The following is a 13671-nucleotide window of genomic DNA, read 5'->3' as shown; positions in this document are numbered from 1 at the left end:
TTGAAGATAGCAACAACTATTGGTAAACCTCTGTGTCCCTGACCTTCCTCCTTAATGGCAAAATCTCTCTCATGTTTCTTGCATCAGTTGTAACTGTCCTGGCATGATTATAGCATGTGTTCTATATTTCATGATCCAGGGTCCTTCATATCTGAATTATACTACAAAAGTCTTGTAGAATATATTCATTTTGTTAAAGTAGTTAGAGGAGCCAGCGTGCCATGGGAAGAGCTGCCTAGCTCGTTTTAACTCAGCCGTTACCTGGAGGGGTGATTCTACAGACCTGAATAAATTTAAGTATATGCATAATGCTAAGTCCCCATTTGAGTATTTTGGCTAAAATAGAAACAGGATTATTTATACCTCAAAAATTAATCAGAGACTTATATGCTGTGCTGAACTGAGATATGAAGTCCCTCTTTTTCCAAGGAAACAATAGCATGAACATTGCTTTTAGGCTTATGTTTTTTTAAAATATGGTTAAAACATATTTTAATTCTTTTTTTTTTCAGCACAACACTTCCATTCTCCAAAACACTTCTAATCACATACTGCTTTTCATTGAAACATGAGTCAATTTAGTCAATAACTCTGTGAAGCTGTATCTTTAGCAGATGATGAGATTATATTGTTAAATCTTAGCAATTAAAGTCCTACATCTTAGGAATAATTTTTAAGAGTTCTTTTTGTATAGAATTAGAGAAAACAGAATTAATTGTTGCAAAAGTCATTAGCCCCTCCTTTTCTGCTTTGTCTCTCATTAGAACTTTTTACAATTCACTAGAAATTTTTACAATTTTTTTCAATCTTAAAGAATAACTGTATCAATAGACCTTACTCAAAGAAGTATATGACATTAGGGTTTACAAGTAGAATGGTAATCATTTAAAAGTGCTGAGTGTTAAGGAAATGGTTTAATATTAAAAAAATATATTTGTGGTATCTTGTTGTGGAAACAAGGAAAGTCTTCTTGGAACACTTTTCCTCCTGCCTTGATTTTTTGGTGCTGAATTGCTGTAGGTATTTACGAAACTATAAGGATCTCTTTTGTTGGATTTGTGTATCACTGTCTTGGATTATGAGGCAGATCTTCTTGGCATAGGTCTGAAACTGTGCCTGCAACTAATTTCTACATACAGTGTATACACACCTACAGGCCTTAGGAAGATTTTGAGATAAATGAGGAAACTAATCCATGTATCAACTGAATTAAACTTTTGCCATATAGTTGTCACATGAATATCTTAATGAAGCCGGGAAAACGCATTGGAGAGCTGTTTGCAAGGGTGAAATAATTTTGCCCCTAAGTTGTAAGACCATACACTTGATCATCTGAAAGAATTTTCTTAAACTGGATTTACTGACTTTTTTGGCTATTATTATTTTAGGTTTATATTGTTGCAGCATTTACAGGTCACTAAAAGAGCAGAGTTCTTACAGAGTAGGAACTGTACTGTAAAAGTTTAAATAGAAGGAAAAAGTATCCCAAGAACACTGTCACAGACTTCTATCTTTAGATAATAACAACTATGCCAAGTATTGGCCTTGAAAACCTTCTGCATAGATTTAAGGAGAAAAATACGCCATCACAGTCTGTGTGTTTTTCAGATGTTGCTTCAGCTTTCTTGTTTTATTCTCTTCTCTGAAATTGTCTTATTTTTTAGTGAATAATGATTTATCTTCCAAGTGCTCTATGTTCCTAAACTTTTAAAAAAGATTCTGGAGTTTATAGATTAATAATAATAAAAGAATCATTTAGCCGTTAAGGTTACAGTCATGCCACCAGTTTATGTAATTTATTTCATTGCACCATGGACCTGCTGTTTTAGAGGTCTGAATATTCTCACCTCTGGGAGAACATATTTAAGAAGGGGAAAAAGTTACTGTGCAACAGTAATTGCAGCTGGAGAGAGGAGTGAGGATATGTGAGAGCCCCAGCCCCGCAGCCCCCCAGGTCAGTGCAGAAGGAGGGGAGGAGATGCTCCAGGCGCCGGAGCAGAGATTCCCCTGCAGCCCGTGGGGATGAAGACCCTGGTGAGGCAGGCTGTCCCCCTGCAGCCCAGGGAGCTCCACGGGGGAGCAGATCTCCACCCGCAGCCCGGGGAGAGAGGACCCCACGCCGGAGCAGGGGGATGCCCGAAGGAGGCTGGGACCCCGTGGGAAGCCCACGGTGGAGCAGGCTCCTGGCAGGACCTGTGGCCCCACGGAGAGAGAGAGGAGCCCACGGTGGAGCAGGTTTTCTGGCAGGACTTGTGACTCCGCGGGGGACCCACGCTGGAGCAGTCTGTGCCTGAAGGACTGCAGCCCGGGGAAGGGACCCACGTTGGAGCAGTTCATGAAGGACTGTCTCCTGTGGGAGGGACCCCACGCTGGAGCAGGGCCCGAGCGAGGAGTCCTCCTCCCCCTGAGGAGGAAGGAGCGGCAGAGACAACGTGTAATGAACTGACCCCAAGCCCCATTCCCTGTCCCCCTGCACTGCTGGCGGGGGGAGGAGGGAGAGAAAATCAGGAGTAAAGTTAAGCCTGGGAAGAAGGGAGGGGTGGGGAGAAGGTACTTTTTAAGTTTTGGTTTTATTTCTCATTATCCTACTCTGATTGGTAATAAATGTCACTAATTTCCCCAAGTCGAGTCTGTTTTGCCTGTGACAGTACTTGATGAGTGATCTCTCCCTCTCCTTATCTCAACCCATGAGCTTTTCATTATATTTTCTCTCCCCCGTCCAGCTGAGGAGGGGAGTGATAGAGCGGCTTTGGTGGGCACCTGGCATCCAGCCAGGGTCAACCCACCATAAAAAAATAAAGCACTTTATGTTAAAGCACTTATTAATTTGACAGCCAAACCACACAATTAAAAATTTGGAAAATTAATAATTCTGGCATTGAAGGAAAGCAGCAAACCCAACCATTGAATGACAACTGGAAACTTTGCAATACAGTACTTTTTATCAGAAGGGAAGTATCAATTCTGTGTCCTTTCCAAGTTTGACCAGTTGTCAGATAAAGGTTGCTGTCAACATTTTCCCCTGTAAATGTTCTTCCAAAAGGCTGATAACACAGAAGGTCTTTGGTTTCAAATAGTTGTCTTTTGTTTTGTTTTTAATTAAAAACAGCAGCACAAGAACATAATAAAAATCCGTCCTAAATTCTCAGAGTTCAGATAAACTTTTGGTAAAGCTTCATTCTCTCTTCTTGTGCTAGGACTCCTGAGCAATACTCGGCTCAAGTGTTCTTTTGCTGTAAAGAGTATCGTTTGATAGTTGATCTTTATGTATAGAAACATAGCGGAAATGGGCATATTTTTAGCAACTCATATTTTCTTCGCTGATTATCCTTTTAGACAAGCAGAACACATTCATTTACATATGCCTTTTTCTTCTGTACCCAAAATACTTAGAGACATCTCATAATAAATGTACTTCACAAGAACAATAGTCTCAATTCATCTAGTTCTTTGGATTTTGCTCTTTTCACTTACCCTCATTTGCAAAGAAAGGAGGCCCAGTAGTTAAGTCATTAGCCTGCTGGTTTGGAGATGGATTTTAGTGCTCTCAAGGTGTAGATTTCCTTTCCAACTTAGACAAATCTGTCAGATAAGGAGAATATTACTCCATCTAACCAGGACATTTTGAGGATGAATATATTAGTTCATCCTCAGATAATGTAGTAAATGCCCAAAGTAAGAATATTAGGGAATTTTATTAGTATTCTATGAAAAATAGATGCTGTTACCACACAGCATATCTTGGAGCCTATAGTCAGTGGTGAAAATGTAAAGAATGAAATTTGCGCAAATTATTTAGCATGAAACACTCTCTTTTAAATTGTCTGCTTTTTGTAGGACAGCATTTTTGCCTTGACAACTTAGAATTCTTTGGCTCTGATGAAGAAATATGAGAGATTTGAGGAGGTGTGTGAACAATTAATGGTCTCTTCATATTAAATTAAATCAGCTGATTTCCTTAAGAGCAACTGTAGTAGTAATAGCATGCAGCATGAATCTTGTAATTCGATTATACTGTTTAGTAAAAAGTGTTTTAATGAAGCCTATAAAGACAATTTGGTTTTTAGTCATTTCTATCACTCTAGTGGATCCAACCCCAATTTATGAAAGAGGATGGTAGGTGTTGGGTGATTAGGTAGACTTTAGTTTGACTCAGGTATGTCTTCTGGAGGGACTAAGTGTTCTCTTTCTGTCTCATTGCTGATGAAGCATATTGCATTAAGACTGTCATCTGGCAGACTTCTCAATGAAGTGTTCTTCATTTTACAGCACTACTGATAAAACTCTGTTCAATCCAGGATAACAGCTGAAGCATTTAGTAGCTATGGTTCTTTGTTTTTCTTGTAGGGTCAACGATTGCATCTTGCGAGTGAATGAAGTCGACGTGTCAGAAGTCTCTCACAGCAAAGCCGTGGAGGCCCTAAAAGAAGCTGGCTCCATAGTACGATTGTATGTTCGTCGAAGGAGACCTATTCTGGAGACCGTGGTAGAGATCAAGTTGTTCAAAGGACCTAAAGGTAAATGTGAAAATGAAAAGACATCCATTTTAAACTTGATGTTTAACCTCTCCTGTAGCTCAAATGGCATCTGACTTCGTTGATTTGTTAACTGGTTGACCTGTCAAATACTGAAATTCAGTTAATTTAGGCTGGTAGAACTTCAATTCATGGTTGCATATCCCTTCCTGAAATATAAAGGAATTCAGGGGCTTGTGGTTTGTTTCATTTGATGTTTACTGTAGAGATGGCTCGTTACCTCCTGAAGAAATGTAAGGCGCAGAGATGTTATGCTTTATATTGGCAGCGTGTATACTTCCTCTAAAGTTCCTCTACTGAGACCTTTGGCTTTCATTTAAGGTGCTGTTGAATACAGAGTTTCTGAATTCTCCCTTTTTTGAGAAGGCTTCATGATTATCCAACATATCCTTTCTACTTTCATGTTGATGGTTTCTTCTGCAGATGTCTTTGGAACAAGACAAGAACACTAACTCACCCAGATACATAGGAGAATTTTATTTTATCCTTCAACAAAATTACATGGAAGTCTAGCATGCTACCTTCACTAGTCTAAATTAGCTTTATCACTTCCAGCAGAACCTTTTGGTTACAGAAAAAAACCCACCAAATTGCTTTCTAGAAGCATTAGTACAAATTGTGAATATTATATTTTCACCTTTCCTTTTGCAAAAAGTTTTTATTTGCAAAAGTGTTATTTTTAACAAATTTCATTTTATTGGTTTTCCTGCCTGAAATTTGCCTCTTGCTACTGTATTTTTCCTCATAGCTAGTTTCTGGGCAAAGAAAATGGATACTTGCACAATACCTGCTGATAGAATGAAGCAGTAGATTTTTGGATCCATAATAATTATTTCATAAGAAAGTCTTTAATTAATGGTATATACATGAAATGAAGAAATATGCATGTCTCAATATATGCCATGCACATGAGATTATTCTACCTGTCGTATCTACTGTGAATAACCTGTAGCTTTTTCAGTGGTTTCCCTTAGATCTCATCTCATGTGAATATTACAGTATGCTTCTACATAGTTTTTTATACTAGTAATGGAGTATATTTGTTTCTAATACATGTGGAATTGCTGAGATTATCCATCCATAGTATGCAAAGATAGTGCACTGTTTTCAAGATTGCACTATACCTCTTCTACGTATATCATGGTTATTTGGCACAGCAGTGTATTCATCATCCTCTATTCTTGACGAACAGTAAGAAATATTTAAACATGCATCTGAGGGTAAACCCCTAAAAGTCTGGATTCTTGAGGTCAATTACAATGCTAAATTGACTTTCTAATAGAAAAGCATCTCTAATGAGATTTTGTACGTGTATGAACTCAGAATAGTAGTGCAGACAGCAATGGGTTTTTTTAAAGCTTTGGAATTAAACTAAGTGTGTGATATGATAGTCATTTTGAGTAACCTAAGGCTAAAGAAACTAAAATTAACATATCCTTTCAGGTTGTGATGAAACAGTAAAAATTATTCTCCATGACCAAATTTTTGCTGCATTGTAGAAATGGACAAGAGAGGCAATCATTATCTAATAACATTTTTGCATCATGTTTGTTTTGACTGTATGCCTGAAACTCTTTATTTTTACATTTCTTTTCATAAAAGAGAGTGGATACCAGGAAAGTGCTTTTTATGACAATCTAAAGAAGCTTTGCTGCTTAGTGCTACAAATGTCATTTCTTAGCTATGTTCTTATATGAAATTCACTACAGATATGTAATATAAATAGTGAATTTTATTGTTAAGCAGAACACCTTTTTAAAGTTTTCACTTCAATATTATAGAAATAAGATAACTGGAAATTTGGGTGAAGAAAAAAGTTGATGTGCTAGTTCTTTGCAAAAGCCAGGGGTTTTATCTTTGTAATTTAGGCAGTAAGGAAGCATACCATTGTATGCTTTCTATATTCCACAGATGAAAAAAAGCAGAATGAAGAAAATAGGTTATAGATCGGTTGGAAATCTTATCAATGCTAATTATAATATCTGTAGCAGTTTTCCTTTGATTTTTTCAAAATATTCTATGTAAAATAAACTGTCTGTTGAGAGGCATCAAACTCAAGGCAGAAGTTGAGAATAAAACCTGTGAATCTTGGCTGTAGGTTTCAGTGCTAGTCACTCGTGTGATGCTTACCTACTCATATCTCAGGTGATCTTTCTGTGAGCTGCTTTTTCACACCATTCCTATGCAGTGCAAGAACATCCTTATATATACGCAGTGTTTCTTATTTCTCGAGGTGAAATTGGGATGTTTTGATATTCAGAGCAGGACCTGAAAATCAGCGTGGTAGCTCCCATAGCATTCCTTCCTTCCTACTCACAAAGTGATAAAGAATGTGAATCTGTTTTTTAGACAAGAAGGCTGCTCCATCCTAAACTTGGAGCGGCAAGTATCTTTCCAATTGCTTCTTTCCCTGTCTATCTCTGTCACTATATAACTCAGTATATACTGAGTTCACTCCTTACTGGGTTGAGAATTTACCACGTGAAAGCAAGTTTGGCTTCCATAATACCATATAAACTCAGAGATCACTCGGTTGCCTGTGTATGTGTAGTAGATCATATCTTTCAGCACTTGAAGGTGATCAAGAAGGAAATTTGCAAGGCTTTTTATATAAATATTCTTTTAATTTCATCTGAGGTATTCAGGATGAGGGCTTTTACAAGCTCCGAGTCCATGAAGGTTAGATTTTTTTAAAATGGATGTTAATTTTTCTAGCTAGCAACCACCATATAAAAGACATAGGTTCATTTTGCAAATCTATTTTGAACATAAGTTAAATATGCATTGTGTAGCAATGGCTTTTGGAATATGGCAGGGGAAAGGCCATGGTAGTGTGCTGCCAAATGGCACCTTTTGAATGCAGATCGCCGTGCAATTGTTGCTGCTGCTTTACAGAAAAGCTGTCCTGGCACCACATGTGCTAAAAGGCCATGTAACTCTTTCACTTGACTTTTTGGGAAGAAAGGTAAACAAAGGCACAAATTAGTTGTGTAATAGAAAATCAAGGTATCAAACAGAACTGCAGCTGTATAGGTATTTAAAGCTGTGCATTCATCAGTTTGCCACACTTGATTGATAATATTGGCTGATGCCAATAGTCTGTGTCTTGAAGGTAATTGCTAACTGTGATCATTGCAGGATCCCTCTCACTGTGCTTGGGAGATTGTCTTTTGTATGCTTTTGGTGTGTCTGTTCAGTCAGATGTACAATTTTAGTGATTCACTGTTTGGCTTTGCATAGCATTTAGTAGTAAACAGTAGGTGTTTTATTTCAGTCACTCCCGGGACACTGCAGGTTTTAGCAGCCAGCGTCTTTGCAGTAGCTGAGGGCTGTAACGGAGGAAGGATATACAATGGAGCTTTCTTATTGAAAATCAATAGTATTTAGACATAACTGAAAATCCTATCCTTAAGTAATACACTTTTCTTGCTCTGTATTGAAACATAACAAGACTAACAGTAATGAGAATGGATTGCGTACACTGCAGTATTTGTTCCTGGGGAGCAAACATGCAGACATTCAAAACAAAGCAATTTAATGGTGGTATTTGATTTTGTAATATTACTTGTGTATTAGCTTCCCATAACACCCTGCAAAGAACTGTGAATGAGCAGTGAATTATGAACTTTGGTCACTATTCAGAGATTACAGTGCTCAAACCCATATGATTTCATTTGACTGGAGGTTTTTAAACCAAAGGAATTCCGCTGGCCTCTGGGATTTTCATGCTGTCCTATCACACTGCAAATCTACTTTTTACTAAAACCAGAAGTATTGAGTAGTATAAAAATTAAACTTGATTTTTTTCAAATTTCAATTTTAAAGAATCAGCCAGAAAAATGGATTTCTACCACTGTAGAAAATTTCTACAGTCAGAAACTTAGTTAAACAGAGAGGTTGTGTAATATTTTACCTACCAACACCTAACTGATAATTTAAGCTCTGATACTATATACCAGAAGAAAAAAAAAAAATGCAGAAAATAATGATTTCAGTAACTGCAGCAGTGTTAGATCACATAATAAACTTCTGACCTCAATTCTATAGGAAATGTGATATCTTAAAAGACAACACAGCTGCAGAAATGAAGTTTAGGGTATGTGAAGCAGAACAGCTGAGTACCCGGAAACTTGAGAGAAGAAATGGCAGACTTAAAAACACCCAAAAAAGGAACAATATAAAGGATAGCTGGTTCTGCCATCTGGGTATTCTGGTGGCTTGAGCATAAAGTCATAGAGAAACAGGATTAATCTCCCACAGCCTTCGTGATAATTCAGTAGTAACTATCATTACAATGTTTGAAATGCATCGGAATCTTGCAGTGGTGGCTAGAGCTGCCCTTTTGTTGGCTGTGTTTTAGATGGAAAGGCTCTGGACAGATCAGCAGCTATGTCTCTTTTCTGTTGTGTGTAAGCATGCTTTTTTTCTCATTCCTGGTGAATTCAGCCAGTGATATGTTCTGATCAGGTTCACCCCACCCAGCTTTGGGCACTTTACAAAAGATACTTGGGGGCACTTATTCCTCTACTCTTTCCTGCTGTCAGAATTAGGGCCATATCAGGATTGTTCATTTAATCCATTTGGAGTGTTATTACATTTTGGGGCTCTAAATTAGAAATTAATGCATCTTTTAAGCATTGTTCAGCCCAATTCTGTATCTCTCTTTGGATGGCTATCCTCCTTATCTTAATTTTCTTCTTAATCAGCAAAGACTAAGCTCCTAAACTGGACATCTCAACAAAATACTCAAAAATAAGATGGGATGAATACGAAGGGCATAGTACACATTTATTTTTTTAATTATGTATATCCATCTAAATGTTATATGAAGTCATTGGGCATAACTAGTTCCGGAGTTTCCATTCCATTGTTTTCTGTGCTGGACTAAAGCAACTGTGCAGCACGTGGTGGCTTTCCTTTTCATGTAACTATTTGTTTGGTTCTTGATGACACTGATTAAAGTCACTGGATAGTAGTGAACCTTTCTTACTATACTAAGAAAAGAATCAGTATGTTTTAAGTAGTATGTTTTTTAGCTCATTGATTAGTTATGAAAGTTTCATGAGAAAATGCAGAAATTTTCACCATCAGTATAAGTTATGATTTCACTGTAGATTTACCTTTGATTCGTTACTGAAATGTTCTCTACTCCATTACTGTCTATAGTTTTATAGAAGTTCATACTTCTGTTTCATAGAAGTTGACAAATTTTAGTTTGGATTGATGGCTTTATTGGAAAAATCTTGTGTCCTGTTGCATAGATAGCATCCCAGCTTGCAGTGACAACTGAAATAAGTCAAAAAAGTACAGTGGAATTATGTGTATTTTAAAATGTCTGCTAAAAAAAGTGTTCAGTTTAGAGCAGCAGAATAGAGAAGTTTTTTAATTTTTACAAGTGCTGCTCCCAGTAAGGAAAGGAGAAATCTTACCATTTTTATCTACTAAAGCAAAGCCAAAGGTTACCTTTTTATCTCAGGTAATAGCTACAGCACTTAAAATGAAAGAGCGAGCTTTTGCAAACAAAGAACCCCAATTATTTCTTTCCCAATTTCAGAGAACACTGAGAGCTTTCAGATCGTCCTGTTTGATAACTGATTGCAAGTGCTTGCTTCAGACTGATGATGATACATGTTTTTTTATTAATATGTCTGTCACTTCTACTAGTATACTGGCCTATTTTCTCTAATTTAAGGGACACTAAATACCGCATAGCAAACTTTAGCATTTGGGGAGAGGGGGGTTTATGGCAAGTTAGGAAGATGTTTTATTAATTTATGATCACTTGAAACCTTCAAAACATTTTTTATTTAATGCTAAGAAATGTTTTTGTAGTTCAAAAATGTTTTCAGCAAAATTGTTTTTTCACAGTTTAAACAGAACCTTAAACCTTTTCTTCTGGTCTTTTAAGAATTTCAGTCTTAAGATCTCGTCAGCTGTGAATTTACTTCTGTTTTTCAGCGTTCTCCTCCTTCTGTGCTGTGAGCTTTTTTATGAATCCTGATCTAAACCAGAGCAAAATGGGACAACTTAAAAAAAAGACCTGTAGAAAAATGAGGAAGCAGGCAAACTTTCTCAAACCTGGATTTAACAAACTATTTAGGTTCTCAACTGTAATTTAAGTGCTTCACTTCATATTACTGTAACACACTATCACTTACTACAGGTATAAATAGAAAACCACAACTGAAAGTAAAATACCATATTTTGTGAAATGTCTTTGCTTGAAGGGACTTGCAGTTCATCCAATTAGAAGAAAGTGCTCTCTCAAGCACTAATACATAATGTTCCAATTTTAAGATAGTGATTCAAAACCATCATTTATAAGTTAACATCACTAAAAGGCATGACTTCCCTGCAGGCTAGGATTGTCTAATGTAAGAATATGTGAGTATCTGCATAGTTTATCACATGAAAATTGTATTCTCTTGAAACTCATAAAATTGGAAAGCTCTGTGATAGTGCTATAAAAGCTTTTGCTGTTTTTCAAAAATATTTTGACGTATTAGTGTTGCCAATGCCTGATGAAGAAAAAGTGGTAGGTTTTATCTGCACCTTCATATTTCAGACTGAGGATCTTGTTCTTTAATTTAAGTGATGATATCTGCATACAGCTGCTGTTATCATATTCTGCTTTATGGCATAAATTAAATAATAAATGTATTATCTGCCTTTGGTTACTACAGACTTGCCATCTCATTTATATAAATTACTACATACGAAATATTTATTAAAAACCATTCATTCTATAGAGCGGTTCCTTCCATTCCTGAAGAAATGTAGTGCTTCTTTATTGTAATCTCATATAATAATAGTTATTGTTATTAGCGTGGCACTTCAGTTCTAGTATTTCAGGCTTTGGCTACCATCTTTTTGTCTTCAGTGGAGAAAGAAAGTAAATCTGTCATGTTTTTTGTTACAATTGCAGTTAAATGGCCGGTGATGGTGGTATCGAATTGTTGTCACATCAGACCAAATTCAGCCATCTTTGGAGCTAAGTTGTCAATCGATAAAGCAATTATTTTCCACATCAACAAGAATAATTTCAAATGGAATTCAAAAGCCATCCATCTGGTTGGCTGTCTTACCTAAAACTAGAGCTATCCTGTGAGCTGCAGGATATTGCTTCTTTGAAGTTTTATATTTTCATGGTAATTCTGACTTCCTCTTTTGTCTTTTTCTGTCATATTCCATTAGCAGTGAAGGAATAAACAAAATGACTTGGAAGACTGTGCAGCAATTTCATATACATATGTTTGGTTTGGTTTTCCCTCGAAACCATTCGTTTCTTAAGAGCTCTCCAAGCAGTTCTAAGAATCCTGGGTTAATATGCAAAATGAACATCTAATCTTGTAGTAGATTTTAAGTACCAGTTTCCAGGAATCATTCACAAAGAGTGAGGTTTCTACTGAAATGAACAGTACTTTCTGCAACTCCATCATGCTAACTATTTCTGAAGCGGTGCAGTAGCAATTTCGAAGTGCAGTGCTGTATTTTAATAGCCAATTGAGATGGCTATAAAAATCCAGCACTGCGCATTAAGATCATTACTAAATTGCTTCAGCAATACTTACTGATGAGGCAGCTTCAGCAGAACACGATTCATCTTAATGAACTGTGGCTGCAATAGAGCAAAAGCAGCAGCACAGGGAAAGAAAGATGTGCAGGTAGGTTTGGATGCCAAAAAGCTTAAGATTTTGTTTCAAGAAATAAAAGCTTTGGCTAGCTTCTTTTTGTCTTCAGTGGAGAAGGAGAGTAAATCTGTCATCTTGTTTGTTACAATTGCAGTTAAGTGGCAGAAGAGGGTGGTATGAAATTGTTGTCATGTCAGACCAAATTCAACCATCTTTGGAGCTAAGTAGACCATTGAAATTTCAATTGACAAAAATCTTCTGTGCTGGTCCTTTCTGAATTAGGTAGGGATTTTGTATTATTGTCCAGCTGCCTAGATAGTTTCATCAGCTCTGACTAGAGACTGCAAGTGGTATGGTGTACCAGTGTGACCTTGGTTTTTATCATTCTCTGTCATAAGATGTTAATCTTTTTGCTGTGGTCAAAGTTACTTCTGTGGCTTTTGCTGAAAATCAAGAGCGGTTAGCATGATTTACTAGATTCACACCCCCCACCCCCCACTGTTCTTGTCACCTTGGGAGGTTTAACTCTGTAATGTCTCACAGGAAATTTTTTTAATTTCTGTGCTCAGATGCTGGATAAGTAATGGATGCATCTCCAGGTTTGGCTCATATGGCTTGCTTCTGGGTGAGAATAAAGCAGACCATTCAAAAAATTCTGTTTGATTTATCCTTTCCTTGTGGAAATGCTTCAAAGGAAATTGCTTACTAAATGGATTTCCCAGCTACATAATGATCTCCAGTGCACTGCTGAAAAGTTTCTTGGAACATCTTTTGTCTTGGGCTTGTATGGAAAACTGTGATGTCTGTGCTTTGTGATGCTACTTGACACTGCTGCCTTTTTCTCTGTGTCATTTTTAAAAATCCCAAGGACTTGTCTCTACCACCAAGTGCTTTTTTTTATGTGTCTATGACAAGTGTTACACAAATTCCCAATGAATCTTGGCCAACTTCTTTTCCAATTCTAAATTTTTCTCCTGACCAAATGCAATATAATTACAATAAGTCTCATAATTTCGTCATCATAGCATGCCTTTGTACTCCTTTTTTCCTTTAGATTACAAATTTCTGGGTCAGGGAATAGTTTCATTGTTTCCCTCCCCATTTTACAGTGCTGTGTAAGAGTTAAAAGGGGAGTTACAGAAGATCCCTTTCATTATGTTTTCTATTGCTGTTTTCATCAGGTCAACATCAGAGAGGGAGGAGATGCAGCAGACAGTGTAGCAGAGTGTTAATTGTCTCATCAGTATTTCCAGATACACAATAAATCAAAAGATGAGGAAGGAGAATGGCGTCATTTGCTAAACTACTGGGCTGAGTGTGGAAAGAACTCCTGTAGACAGAAGGCCAATATCTTTTTTCTGTTTTCTTAGTGGAGGAGTGAGTATTTTCTAGGGAGTGGCAGTTTTCTTGGCCTTTTTTCACTACCTATATGTTCCTTGTTTTAAATTCCTCAGGTAAGTTTTAGAGAATGATTATGCTTGATCTTTCACCACTTTCATAAATAA

General features: G+C 37.0%; 1 protein-coding gene across 24 annotated transcripts in view; it reads left to right on the top strand.

Moving 5' to 3' along the window:
* Positions 1 to 13671, top strand: part of DLG2 (discs large MAGUK scaffold protein 2) — a 1018327-nt gene that overhangs the window by 689164 nt on the left and 315492 nt on the right. For all 24 annotated transcript variants that reach the window (XM_049823421.1, XM_049823420.1, XM_049823428.1 and 21 more), the window contains one exon: positions 4348 to 4517. In XM_049823421.1, the coding sequence (XP_049679378.1) occupies positions 4348 to 4517 (170 nt within the window). The remainder of the gene's footprint in view (positions 1 to 4347; positions 4518 to 13671) is intronic.

The sequence above is a fragment of the Accipiter gentilis genome, chromosome 19 (genome assembly GCF_929443795.1).
Source record: "Accipiter gentilis chromosome 19, bAccGen1.1, whole genome shotgun sequence".
Taxonomy (NCBI): Eukaryota; Metazoa; Chordata; class Aves; order Accipitriformes; family Accipitridae; genus Astur; species Astur gentilis.
The sequence above is the reverse complement of the archived record's forward strand: the minus strand, read 5'-3'. Positions and strand labels throughout refer to the sequence as shown.